This window comes from Morone saxatilis, unplaced genomic scaffold, assembly GCF_004916995.1.
Source record: "Morone saxatilis isolate NCDOM2014 unplaced genomic scaffold, NCSU_SB_2.0 Contig17, whole genome shotgun sequence".
Taxonomy (NCBI): Eukaryota; Metazoa; Chordata; class Actinopteri; family Moronidae; genus Morone; species Morone saxatilis.
In genome coordinates, this window is record NW_023339729.1 from 27,547,826 (window position 1) to 27,562,048 (window position 14,223).

Genomic DNA, 14,223 nt, shown 5'->3' on the forward strand with positions numbered 1-14,223 from the left:
GTGTGTGTGTATGTGTGTGTAGTCATATCATAGATCAACTAAATCCTAAACATATTTGCGTGACAGATGTGGGTATTACTTGAGATCAATCAGGTGTTTGTATCCATATCCATGTATGGGCTGAATGTTAACACCAGGTATAAGTGAGTGCAAAGGCAGCTTATAAAGTGTCAAATCAAAAGGCTTATCACACTGTGTGGCTCTCTAACAAAACAGGTTGAGGCTGGCATCTCTGGATGTTAAACCTAATTCCACAGGGCCAAGCTATTTGCCACGGGAAGCCTTTAATTCCGCTCAGTCCTCTGGTTTAAACTGCTCTACATGATCGTGATCAGTATACACCATCTCTCAAACTCTCTCCATCTTTATCTCACTTTTTTCATCTGTCTCTCCATCTGTCACACTCTCTCTCCATCGCTCTCTCATCAGCTTTCATCTAGCTCCCTTTTTTGCACTCTCATATCACTCACTCTTCATCCCACTCTACCTCTCAATTCAATTGAATTTAACACACTTAATCTGCAGAGTGTTACGTGAGTAAAATTATAAAAGCATCTAAATACAACCTAAACCTCTCTCTCCCCTATTTCGCTCTCTTTCCCCTTCCTCTCCTTCTGTCTGTCTCATTCGGTGTCACTCGCTCTCTTCCATCTCTCCATGCTCACTGTCATGCAGTATTAAAGAAAACATAATTAAAGGTCTTCTCGTCTGTCTGCTAGTGAGATGAGGACAGGCGAGGATATGAACAGAACGTTTAACGTGTGAATAGTAACGCTCAAATCACTTTCCTCCACTAAGTCGGTTTGTGAGACAAGCGTTAAAATGCGTTGCAACAAAGCCGACAAAAGCCTGACTGTCAAATATTTTCTCTGTGGGGGAAAAGGACAGATTTGCAACAACTGCAGGGAGTCAGATCCTGCTATGATGCCACACTTTCAAGCATGATGAATTAGAGTGTATTCATCTTGAGATACCTTATTTAGATAACGTTGCAGGCATTTCTGCTCTAGATACTTTATACAAACATTTTTGGAGCAATGAAGTTCATTTTGACCCTGAATCTGGAGGATCTTCGTGTTGAATGTTTCCCTGGTGATATATTTTACACATACCATAGAGGCAAATGCAGATGTAGTTACTTTTGATGAAGATACCGAGAATAAAAAAGTTGTCACACAAATTTTTAGATCTCTGGTTTCTCATTGAAGTACTTTTATTATTAAAGATTAAGCAATGAAAATTCATATTTGTTACATAGAGTGCTGACATTGTAATTTTAATTGTATATAAATCCTTTGTTCAAAATTGAACAATATTATTCTTGTTAGCTTCTTAACTGTATTAATGAACTGAGTGGTGATTTTTATATTCTACAAGACACTTACAGCTGCTGCTAATAGAAGAATAAAGTGATCTGTCTACTAACCATTCCCAGAGTTCACTTTAATTATGTATATATATACATATATATATATAGATGGGGGGTGTATTCTATTGCCTCTAATTGATAGTGAAGAGAGGAAGGGGAGGGGGCAGCAGATCAGAGTCGAAAAGGACTCAGCCTTGGTACATGGGGCGTCAGCTCTACCGGGTAAGCTACCTGTGCGCCCTACTTTGACCATATTGAAGTCCAGATTAAGGACTTTTATGTTCCTCTTTGATTAGTCATTTTACTTTCTTTGGAAAAAGTTTCTTCCTTTCTTTGTTTTTTGATATTTTAGGCCGTGTCTTCTGTTTAATATTTCAATGCACCGTGTAACAAAGGGCCTTTGTTTCTGAAACCTGCCTAATTATACAGCATTGTAATGCTAAAGGTTGGAGGACAAGACATATTGCATGACATACTGTTAAACCTGATGCTGTGATCAGTGTGTCTGCTCCAACCATGTGAGCCCGGAGGACATGCTGAGGGATTCGCTCTAATTAATAACATTTCATTTAAGATCAAAGAGGGAGACCAACATGTGGTCGCTTCCTCTCTCCCATCCTCCAATCCTCTCTCTGATTTCATGCCGACACTCAAGTCCATCATCACCACCTCCTGGTTTCTTCCCTTTATCGATCCATCCACCCCTTTCCCATCCCTCCTCCGCTTCCCCGCTCTTCATCACCCCTATGCTTAAGCTCACTGCCCATCTTTCTCCTCCATTTCCTTCCATAACTCTTTTTTCTCTTCCATTTCATCATCCTTTTTCCATCTCCTGTCCTCAGTAATTTTCTTCCTTCCTTTCCTTCTCCCTCTAACCCTCCTCAGTTACTTTTTTTAACATCAAACGACAACCATCATATCACGAGTCATCTGTAGTGAGGCAATTTTAGGGGCTTGATGTAAAAGATAACGTCTCACAGCAAATCTGAAAAAGAGCATTGGAATGTGTCCTTTTCCGTGTGTGTGTGTTAATAAATGTGTTTTCTGATGTAACTATTTGTAAGTTAAGTATAGCCAACTAAGCAGTGATGACGGCTGGCCTGCTGAGCGGGCATGGCATTAAGATGCCTGCCAAGCTACTGGGACCAGTGAGGTAATTTAAGCAGATCAAGTGCAGATAAAAGCCTACAGAGTATCTGTTCCTTGCTTGGGTGAGAGTAAAAGTTTAAGGCAGCTTAAAAACAAGTTAGGTCAGGGTTAGGAAACTGTGCCGCCTGTCATGGGGCTCAGCAGATTTATGACAGCACAGCATGATACCCACTGCAGGGGTCAAAACATCATTTAACAAGAATACTGGCCTTCCAGAAGAATGCTCACTCAACTTTTGGCACATTTTGCTGTGTGTTGATAACTGGATGTGTGTGCCTGTTTGTAAGTGTATGTGTGCGTTTCTGTGTGACTGAGAATAATGAGTCGAGCGACAGATGCATGAATGATGCTCAGCGATAAAGGGGAGATGAAATGAAGGCAGGAGGGGAGTGGATGAAGGGAGCCAGGAGGTGGTAGAGATGAAAGGAAAGAGGGGAAGAAAGGACGTTAAGGAAGAGAATGAAACAGTATGGATGAGGCAGAGAGGGATGAAGGAGGGAGGGATTGAAGGAAGTGTAATGATTGATAGATGGCAGGAAAAGGCAGGAAAGGTAGGGTGGCAAGGAGCAGAGATTGACAGATTTAAGGATATAGACAGATGTAGAGAGTAATGGATGAATAAATGAAGGGATGAAAAATGAAGGGAGAGTTTATAAGACAAGAGGAGAGAAGAGAGGCAGAGCTTGTGTCTGAATCTGAAGGCAGACAATTAAAAGTGTAATAAAAAGACAAGACAGCCCCTGGGTTGGGGAAGTAACAGGGACTGGCAGTCACACTGCATTATGATAGCACTCTTACTCACACACACACGCACATACTCTCTGACAGGCTAAAAAAGAAATATACTGAGGGGAACATGCATCAGCGCTCGCACACAAAAGCATACACACCCATTGCGGCACACATACAGACAGAGAAGCTAAAGGACTGGAATTAAAAAGTGTTTTATCAGAACAAAAGGGGGATTCTTTGGGGATTTTAGCTCAGCTTTCACTCTGACACAGACAGCCTTGTGTGATTGTAGTTCGGTACGTGTGTGCGCGCATAGGTGTGTAGGAGAGAGAGAGACAGAGAGCGAGAAGGAGAGAGAGAAAGTGATAGTGTTTCCTTGCAGTCATCAGCTGGAAGGACATTTAAAAGTGTGCAAGTTGGCTGACTGCAGAAACTACAACTTCATTCCGTGTATATAGTATATATACCTGTGTGTATTAAAACTGGGTAAATATCTGAAAATATCCTTGTTATAGACTTTATGATGATATTGATTTCAAACATACCACTCAGCCCTATGCTCACATCCTGTACTGTAAGTGTATGAGTGTGACTTACAATAATCAGTAGAATGAAGTAGATGAAGTTGTAGAAGGAATGAGCATCCATCACATAGTACATGATCTCCACCCAGCCCTCCAGAGTGATCACCTACAGTCAAAGATAAAGGTGACAGTAAGACAACTGTTGAATGAGCTGTTTGACGTTTTGTGAAATGTGCTTGTTTTTTTTTCTGGCGGGGGGAAGTTGGATGAGAAGATTGATACCACTTTCACGTCTATCTGCTAACATAATAGCACATGGCTATAGCCAGCAGCCAGTAAGCCTAATGTAGCATAAAGACAAGAAACAATGGTAAACAGCTAGCCTGCTCTGTCTGAATGCAACAATATCATATAAACATATTATATAAATAATGACCATATTACTGGGCATTCTGTTTTGGACTTTTTCTAGTAACTTAATGTAGTCTCCACCAGTTGCCTGGAATAGGAAGGAAATGATATAAGAAGATGATGCTAAAGATGATGCAAATCTATAATCTAGTCAACTCTATGCCTTAAACTGCCTATTTATTTTCTGATTTGTATTTATAATAACTTTCAAAGCCATTTGACATGAACTTTTGTACTGTCAGGACACAGTGCCATGCATATTTCCTACTCATTTTGGTTGCTGCTTCCTGTTCCACTGAACTGGTCTTACTGTATAGCTGCTGTCACATCTTAATTTCCCCTCTGGGATCAATAAACTAACTAACTAAGTAACTAAGTAGCACTTTGGTAGGTTTTTATTCCATGAAGTTTTGTGGATGTGGATGAACCCATCTTAAAACAATAATGTAATGTAATTTAATATTAATACAAACACATTTAAAAGGTAACAAAGCAGTCTGGTTGGTGGTCTGTTTATATGTAGCAGGTTTAGCAGATTCTCACCTGGAAGATGACAATCCAGGCATAGGCAATATTGTCAAAGTTTATGGCTCCTTTGTGTGGGTTGCTATGCCCAGTGTGACACCGGGTGTAGTAACGGTTCCAGTTAACACAGAGCCCTGCTACACTGACGCTCCCATTGGCCAGAGGTTCGGGGCTCAGGCCCAGCGACTGGCGATACAGGGCGTCGTCTTTGTCCAGGCAGCACGCTCTCCCTCCCTCGCGGCGGGCAGGGACGTCGGAACAGGACATAATGCCATTGTCGACTGGCAGGGAGCAGATGAAGGGTCGCTCGTCATCCTCGTCAGCCATGTAGTAGGGTTTAGGCAGACTGATACCGGTTGCCCTGGAGGTGTGAAGGGAGAAAGTGGAGATTATTTCATATTTCTTACACACTCAAATTTGCTTTGAAATACAAAAACAGTGAGCAGCATAAACTTTTTGGAACAAAAATAAGTAAAATATGAAGGGTCAACAATAAAGAAAAGAGGAGAGAGGAAAGATATAAAAATTATCAGGTTAAAGACAAAGCAACGTTAAAGAAAGTCCATAAATATGAACTTCTGTGACTGTTGCGCTAACTGGGCACAAAAATCGAAGAAACTAATCTTTACATTGAAAGAAGAATCTAAGTGGGCAACACTTCATCATCCTAGGCATTCTTGGTTGTAACACTCAAGGTATTTTTGGAAAGCTAAAATATTTCAGTTATGAAATACCAAAGAGCAGTCATTTCACTTCTTTGTCTGGTTTTGAACAGTGACTCATGCTAAAGGCCACGTAAAAGGTCTGCGATATACTCCAAATTGAAGCCGGGCATAAACTATGACTGTGGAAATACATTTTAAGCCTGGATAGTGCAGACACAGTATGTTGTAAAGAGAGTTATGTAATTTGCTCTGTTTGCTAAAAGACACAATTACATCATCATCAATCTTACTCACAAAAAAGATCTCCTGCTGATGCCAGACAAAAAGCGCTCTCCATTCGTAATATTCCACAATAACACTGAGGTTTGTAGTAAGACATGCCATCAGAGCAAAGTATGTGTCTGTGTGCATTCGTGCTAGGTTGTTATGGGAATTTTAGACACAGCATAAACCACTTGTCCTTCATGGCTATTTCCAATATTTGTGTGCATGGTATAAGATCAGACCTGAAAGCAGAAAATGACCGTAGACAGAGAGATGATTGGATGAAAGGATGGAGAGAAAGAGAGAGAGATGATTATGTTTGTAATGGTAAAATTGAAAGACAATGACACCAGATACACACAAACTGAGAGGCAGTGATGGAGACGCATTAACCCTGACACACTGAGCTTTTCTGACAGAGATTGTCCAGTGTTGTGTGTCTGACAGTTTACTGTAGTTCAGCATTGTTGGCTGTATTGTACACATATTTGTTGCTGTCAGATTTATCATTTCGAACTGGCAACAAAGGCAGTCTTGGTAAGCAGCGGCATCTTCAGCTTAGCGCGTCACGGATTTCACTCATTTAATGTGCCATCTATTTACTTGCCACTTTTTCTTCTTCCACAAACAGACTAACAGAAGAAATGTAAGCAGTCAAACATACTGTAGGCTGAGAAACACCAAGCCAAAGCAAAACTTTATAGTGTTTGTACTGTTAAATCTAATTCACACCAGCAAGAAAATATTTTGTGTGTCTTTCTATGATGTTCTTAGGACTGCAAAAACATGCAGATCAGAGATCAGCTGGCAGCTATAGTTTTTGGAAGGCGTTAAAGTGTAACCTTATTTTGACGTTTTTTATTTGCAGTCAACTTGGTGTGTCAGGGTTTTTACAGAGACTGACAGAGGAATAGGCCAAAAGCAGCATACATATGAATTTACTATGTTGAATGAGTTGCAAGTTGAACTACAGCATTCGAAGATGTTGGAAATAACAGGGAAGGATACAAGAAGAGGAAGACACACTAGGATAAAATTAAAGCCAGGCATGAAGAAAGCAAACAGAATGATGGTAAGAAGAAATTGGATATAGGACAGAAAGAATATGACAAAGAATGACAATTGCTAAAAGGGGGGGGGGGGTCTAAGTATATATGCCATATAAAGAAAGAAATGAGAAAAGAGAGAAAGTCAATACGGTAGAAATGAGGGAAGAAGTAGAGAAAGGTAGAAAAATGCAAGGCAGGAATGACGCAATACAAGAAACAAAAAAGGGAAGGAAAGCAATCAAAGATCAATAACTGAAAGAGGGAGGTAAGACAGGAAGAATAAAAACAAACAAGAATAACACGAGGGGGAAAAAATAAGAGACAATAAAGGTGTTTGCCTTGTCGTTACAAAAAGAGCAAGGTATACACTGAAGACAAAGAACAGCAAAGCGCTGTGTGATCTCACTTTAATCTGGGAGTGGGTTGCTATTTAAAGGGCAGACACCGGAGAAAGAGATACAGATGAATGCAGGCAGTGGTTAGCAATTACATCTGACCTGGTATTTGAGAAGGCTCGACAGAAGTAGCATTGTGAGTACTACCCTGCCTCTCAGTCAGTCTATGTCTTTGTCACGCTCTTTGTATCTCTTTCACTGACTCTGCCTCTCTGTATTGTACCGCACTGAATAGAAGCTATTACCTGACGAGACCCGCAGCCTTTTTACATCAGTTACGTTTACAGTGTAGCCCTGGATATTTCTCACAAGGTCTCTATTTCCTCATTATTTTTTCCATCGTATCATTCCTCATTTCCATCATATCAGCTGACTCGGTTGCATCAACTCATCTCAGTTGCAACCATATTAGCTCATAAGGTCAATTAAAGCCTAACCCGAATGTGCCACAAGTATGGCTTAGCATCCAGGAAATGCATTTTGATATTAATGTAATTACCGCATGATGTAACTCTGATGATGTTTTGGTTATTGGTTGATTAGTCTATTAAGTTCTAATAGTTAAAGCACAGTAACTAATATTTTGATCTCTTAGAAAAAACAAATTTTGCTTCATAGCCGGAAGTTAAATGAGAAGATCAATACTACCAAAGTCTGATAAATATAAAGCTACAACCAGACAGTAAGCTTACATGACCAAAGACCAAACCAGAACTAAACAGAGAGTAAATATTGGACTTATATTTGTCAGGTGGTCAGAAACATTATTCAAAATGAAAGTTAATGTGGCTCTGGATGAGTAAACAGGCAAATGTTAACACCTTAGCAATAACAACATAGAACATCTTAAAAAGGTTAGGCTGTGGGTTGGTCAGCTTGTTGTGGAGTTCTACTGCCCCCAAAAATCAATAACTACAACTTTAAGTTGAACCTTTAGGAACAAAAAAAACAAACCAGTATAAAACATTTACTGCAGACAATACACAAAAGCACACTAAAAATTAAAACCACATTCAACAGGTCTGAAGGAAGAGGATGCAAGGGCTTCAACAACAGTTCAATTCTGCTTTTTCAACTCAACAGTTACTTCGATCTGTTTGTGCTGCCCAGGAGATTGTACTGAAGTCTTGTTTTAATGTGTCATTAATTGTGCAAGATTTATGAAAAGTGCTGAAGTCTGGCCTAGTGTCTCATTAATTATGCACTTTATTAAACGAGAGTGTGTTTTTTTGTCCGATTACTTTCTATTTGTTTATCAGTTCTTTATTCCTGAGGGTGCAATTAGGTTACAAGCACCTTTGCCAACTCTTTCCTGGCTGTGCAAAGCTGGCTACCTAAACCAAATACAAGGCCAAAGCAGCTAGGGGAAAATGTTTCTGGCTTTATTCAAACCTTAATAACAAATATGTGTTGTATGTATGTATAAATTAATATAGTACTACAAATTAAAAACTCTGTTATGTGAGTCCTGCTATGTGCTTTTGAGATTCCCTGTTGTGTCACATATGTTAATCAAACTAAGTAAAATCCGAGGCATCTAATTGTCTAATTGAAGAATTATTTATTTCTGTAAGCATTTATGAATCTGTTTCACTGGATGGCCCACACTGGATAACAAATAAAGACTTACAAACAAACAATTGTGGGCTGCAATACATATTGTTAGGTTTTCATAAGCATGAGATTTTAGTTGGGGGAGAAAATAACAATTTAGTTTTTATAATACACCTGATTACCAACCAGTATGGTAAAATTGCTTTTTTGAGACTTATTCAACTCATGCCAGGTCGGAAGTTTGTCATAGTGTAGTTATAAATACCACTTACGACAATATTTGTTTATACAGCAGATCGTGCATCTGATTTGAAAATGAACCCAGCACTAATAAAAAAAATAAAATGTCAAATACGTCTCTATTCGTCTCTCTATTCCTAACTCTGTGTGCCTTTTAAGCCCACCTGCCTAGAACACTCATTTCAAAGACATTAACTCAGCAAAGTTATGGTTCCTTTCACCTGCTGGCTTTCCACATGGCATTGTCTGTGTGTCAGGAGGAAGAAAACCTTCATTACAGTGTGTGTCTGTACGAATAAACCTCTATTATGATTTCCTGTTGATCACCAATGAGTTCTGTTGCTTTCATTTTTGTCTCGTTGCCAACCAGCGGCCTGGGAAGAGCAAGTGTATGTCAGAAAAACGTGACACTCCACCCACTTGTTCTACTCATCTTCCCATCGCACACCCCACCCACTAATCCCCACCTCTGCGCGTGACCGAGCCAACGTCCAGTGACAGCAGATATCACAGCCTAGCTCATTATCAGATTGGACATCGCCTGTGTCTCTGTATACTGAGGTGATTACGTTCGCCACCAGACAGTGACAGACAGACAGCAGTCATTTTACACATGAGGACACTTTGGACTCCTGACAGCAGAGTAACAAGCCAAAGGTGTGTGTTTTATTCCGCCTGTTTCTGTTCCAGGAAACACTCTGATTTGCAGCTGACATAGTTTGCATCAGCTTTGTGGAAAAAAATAAATAAAATATGCTTGTGTGCATGTTTTACCAACATTGGATAACATTACTGAAATTAACTCAGGTGGGTCAGGACATCCCATGATTACATCCCCTCACCATCTCATCTCTGAATTGGTTACCATGGCAATGGCTTACCCCACAGCCTCTCATCAGATCATTATTTTCTCTCTGGGCTCGGCAGCGCAGACCGCCGTCCAGCCCACTCCTCCGTGCAGCCAAACCGGCCTAATCAAACGCTTGGCCACAGATTTCCCCAGGCTCTAACTCGCACGACCCAATCCCAGTTATTGTCTGAGCTCTGTGTTTTCACAGTGGTATTAGCTGTACTCTTAATCATAGAGATATATGGGAACCTGTTAAGCTTCCAGCTCCTAATTTGGATTTACTATTTTCTTTTGTTGTTATCAGGGGACATGAAGGGAGTCATCATAATTCATTACTGACTGCATATATTAAATAAATTCACGGAAATCACCCTGCTGTCCCACATACAGGCATTTGTTCACCCTGCACAACAAATGCACTCTTGGATACTCAGGGGAGAACATAAAACCCTCAACAACATTTAGATACACATTAAAACATGTGCATTGATATGATATAATGACTGGGTTCTTGTCTAATCTCATCTGATCAGTTATCTTCAAAGGCTCTGTGGTGTGGTGAAGGCGGTGTGAGAGTGTAATCAAAACCAACTGCATGAAATGACCCCAAGAGGTAACACTGATTTCCTAGAAAGAAACGTACATATTCAGAGGAAGATTCCTATGAAGTGCTAATTATAGGAAAATGGAAACAGTGTTCAATTAGTACACTTCCAGGTAATTAATTCCAATTATACCATGGACTGAGTGAATAGTCGATTCTGATTGGCTGCAGGGTGCCCATTAATTACTGATAAAGGACACCTACTAAGCAGTTACAGTGAAACTGTGTGTATAAATTAATGTGTTGGAATTAATTAAATGAAAAAAACTACTTTAGAATTTATTTCCAGCACTAAGTGTAGCCCTTCAGTGCCTCGTCCTCTGAGCACCACAGGATGGTGACAAGCGACAAGAAGTAAACTGCCCCCTTTAAGCGATCATCTAACATTCCATTTGTTATTCAACTCGTTACTTCAGGCTGTGGCCAACAGTAAGTTACATATGGCCTATTATTACTTTGTGAAACTATTGATATTGATATGGGGACAATGACATGGCTGGACTGCGAGGGACTTTGGCCTCCTTGTCGATCTAGCATACTGTAACCTTAGTCAAAAAGGGTCATTAGTCATTTTTCTTAAAAAAATAAAATAAAATTCATCTTTAAGCAAACATGCAATTCATCATACACTGTGTGGAGAATACATTTTCCAATCGAGCAGTTCCTTCATGAAAATCCCTCTGGCAATCAGCAAGTCCTTCAAAATACTACACGACTAACTAACAAAAATTTAATTAATATATTTTCCTGATTATTTATTCCAAATTATATATTTATTTCGAAGGAACTTCCAGATAATTATGAGGAAATTACAGAGTGATAAAAAGGTAATCCCCACATGGGTGGTATTAAATGAAAATACCTTATATTTCAAGTTTAGCTTGCATCACATTGAATAGGGCTAAAAAATTAAAGAATATATCTATTGCAATTTTCAAAACCAAAATAGTTTTTTCTCTATAAAATAAACTTCTGCATTGGTGGCCTGCATACTGTACTATTACAATTAAGATATGTCAGAAATGTATTCCTATATGATGATTGTCAAGTTTGTCAAGATTTTACTGGTTTTTACTTTTTCAGTAATCATGATGTTGAATGTCATTATATTTACTCTCAATACAAGTAAAGCTCAAGCTCAACCATCTTGTACAGCCGGATATAAAGGTTATAGGGAGAAAAGAACACAATTTTCTTCAGTTTTATGAAAGGTCTGTGTAGAGAGGCTCACTGCACATCCTTTAATGAGCGTTTGCTTTCTGGCCGGCGTTTTGAAATTCCAAAATGTAGACATCATGAAAACTAATTTGTTTCATTGTCCATTAAGATTTTATATAGCAGCAGTGAAATGCTGTGTTGATGAAGCTTCACTTCGTCACATAGCTTTTATAGTAAGGTTTACATTGGCATGTGCAATTATCTAGTTGTTGGTTTTACAGCTGAAGGTGCAATATTGTGGTGCAATGTGTAGTACTTAGGTTTACCATTCCAGTTTTTTTTCTGTTTTATTGGTATATTGGTTTTATTGTCGAAAAATGAACATTTACTTTCTTATTTTTGTATATGAGGAAATGCAAGGATGCTGCTCAGTATGTCCAATGATTAATGTCATGTAATGATGAGATACTGAGCCCAGTAAATCTTTGCCCAAGAGAACAATAAAGTATATCTTATCTAATCTTTGGAGAATGTCATTTTGCAATTTTGGAAACTATTGCAAAAGTTGCTTAGTCATAGTTAATAATTAAATAGACTGTGGCTCTTGTGTTTTGAAAATGTAACTCTTTCAAATTGCAGTTTTGGTATAAAAACTATAAATCATACATATTTCATCTATTAAGTCATCTTGCAAGGGAACTGTGGTGTACTTCATGGGGTGTGAGAATGTAATCAAAACCAGCTGTGCACAATGTTATGGGTAGAAGTTGAAAGATATTGACATCTGATGGACAGCTGTTGCTTCTGCTACTGTGCACAAACAGATGACGTGCACAGCCTAACACAAAACAAGTGTGATCCCTGTGCTTTTGAAAAACACAAGCAGAGAGTGTATCGGTAGCTGCCCTAAATCAACAACAGCATTTGTTCTCCTCTGATTCTGAAAAGACATGACAGAAGAGTAATTGAATTTCTGACACTTCCACCAAAATAAACAGCCCACAGCCACTGAGATACAGAACATTAATCCTGGAAATACCATGCAATACTATTGCAACAATAATGATCTCACGCATGCGCCAAAATAAGATCTCACCCCAAACAGAGGGAAAAAGTGAGAAGGTGAAAAGATATAGAAAACTAAAAAAGCGAAGTGCATCCAATTGTCACACTGTAAAGGTTGGAGGTAGCAGGGAGAGAAAGGTACAGTACATCTGGTTCACATTATTAGCATTTTAAAGCTTAGACCTTTTCCAAAACCCAAGTACCCTGCTGTGTGCATCAGTGGGATAGTTTGTGATTGTGTGTGTGCAGGTATCAACATGCATCCTTGCATGTGTGTGTGTACAAATAAGGGCATATCTGTGACTCTGTGTGAGTGCACAGCAGTTGCTGATTTGCCACAAACACAGTTAATCACTGATGTATATAATGATGAGGAGATGATGCCAATTGATAACAGCAGTGGAAAAATACTTTGTTGTTTCCTTGGAAGAACACAGGAAAGCAGGTCAGTGGGTGCTACTTGTGTTCCCAAATGAGACGACAGGAGCAGATTCATTGAAACTAAGTAAGAGTATTTTTTTCCCACAGCACAGCGTGGGGTCTGGGCCCCCGTAGAGAGACCCGAAAAACTCCCAAGTGACGCCGCGGCTACAGGGACGTGGGAGCTGGAGAGTCATTTGGGAGAAAAGTAACTCTGATATAAACAAAAAGTGTAAAAAGGTGCAATATTAAACGCATGAATGAGTTCTGTAAGAAGCTGTGAAAATGATGAGATGTTAATGAGATATGAATAACATATTATTGGGTCAACAGAAGGAGAACTGACATCAGTAAACTAATAGTAATAACTGTTAGTTTTTTAATTAAAAATATACAAAGACTTTCATGTCTGCTCTATATTTCTGAAAGTTGAATGATGAAATTGATGGATACGTTATACTGAATGTACTGTATTGTTATACCTGGGCCCTGTGCAAATGCAGCATCATCCCCTTTTAACAAATCCAGTCTCACACATTTACAACATATCTGAATCAACAGCTAGATTCTATAAAGTAATTATGGTAAATTATATACCCCATTTAAGCAGATATTATCTACTGCCCTCAAAAGAACAGAATTTATTATTGTTAAAAATGCCTAAAAGGTCCTATGTTTACATTTATTTAACGACCTCTAGTGCCCATAGTATGAATTATTACTTTTGTCTGTCAGGAACAAATGCAGAAGTAGTGTTAAATTGTTATTAATGTAGCAAAACCTCTTAGGGAAGAGGTCAGGATGGATGGGTGATCAACAAAATGTTACTTGGACATTGGTCCAGTCAGTGTCACAATCTTTTCCTAACCTTTACCAACATTTTAAAATGCTCCTAATTCCTCCCACAACAAAAGACAAAGGAAGAAAAAAATACATCTTACATACCTGGCGTAAACACTGAGAAAGGATTATCGCATTTAGCCTTATTCACTCTCTGTGGCTTTTTGTGAAACTGAGGGCTAGGATGCTTATGTGAGCAATTAAACTTATGTCAGGCTGCTGTACATGCCGACATCACTCACATGTTATAATCACAGGGATGGGGGGTGTGAAAGAAAAGAGTGTCAGTTTTTAATTAAGTGGCAGAATTGACTTTGAGATAATAACATTTGCTTTGTGCAAATTTTAGTTTGCAATCAGCCTCATTTTATTAGCACTTGAGAACCAGAGAGAGCAAGAGAGACAGAGA

At 39.0% G+C, this 14,223-nt stretch overlaps 1 protein-coding gene across 1 annotated transcript in view; it reads right to left on the reverse strand.

Moving 5' to 3' along the window:
* The window catches only part of LOC118326997 (voltage-dependent T-type calcium channel subunit alpha-1I-like), a 156,525-nt gene that overhangs the window by 81,887 nt on the left and 60,415 nt on the right, over positions 1-14,223 (reverse strand). The window contains exons 6-7 of the mRNA XM_035660162.1: positions 4,729-5,071; positions 3,848-3,940 (exon numbers count right to left, since the gene is read on the reverse strand). Coding sequence (XP_035516055.1) covers positions 3,848-3,940; positions 4,729-5,071 — 436 coding nt within the window. The remainder of the gene's footprint in view (positions 1-3,847; positions 3,941-4,728; positions 5,072-14,223) is intronic.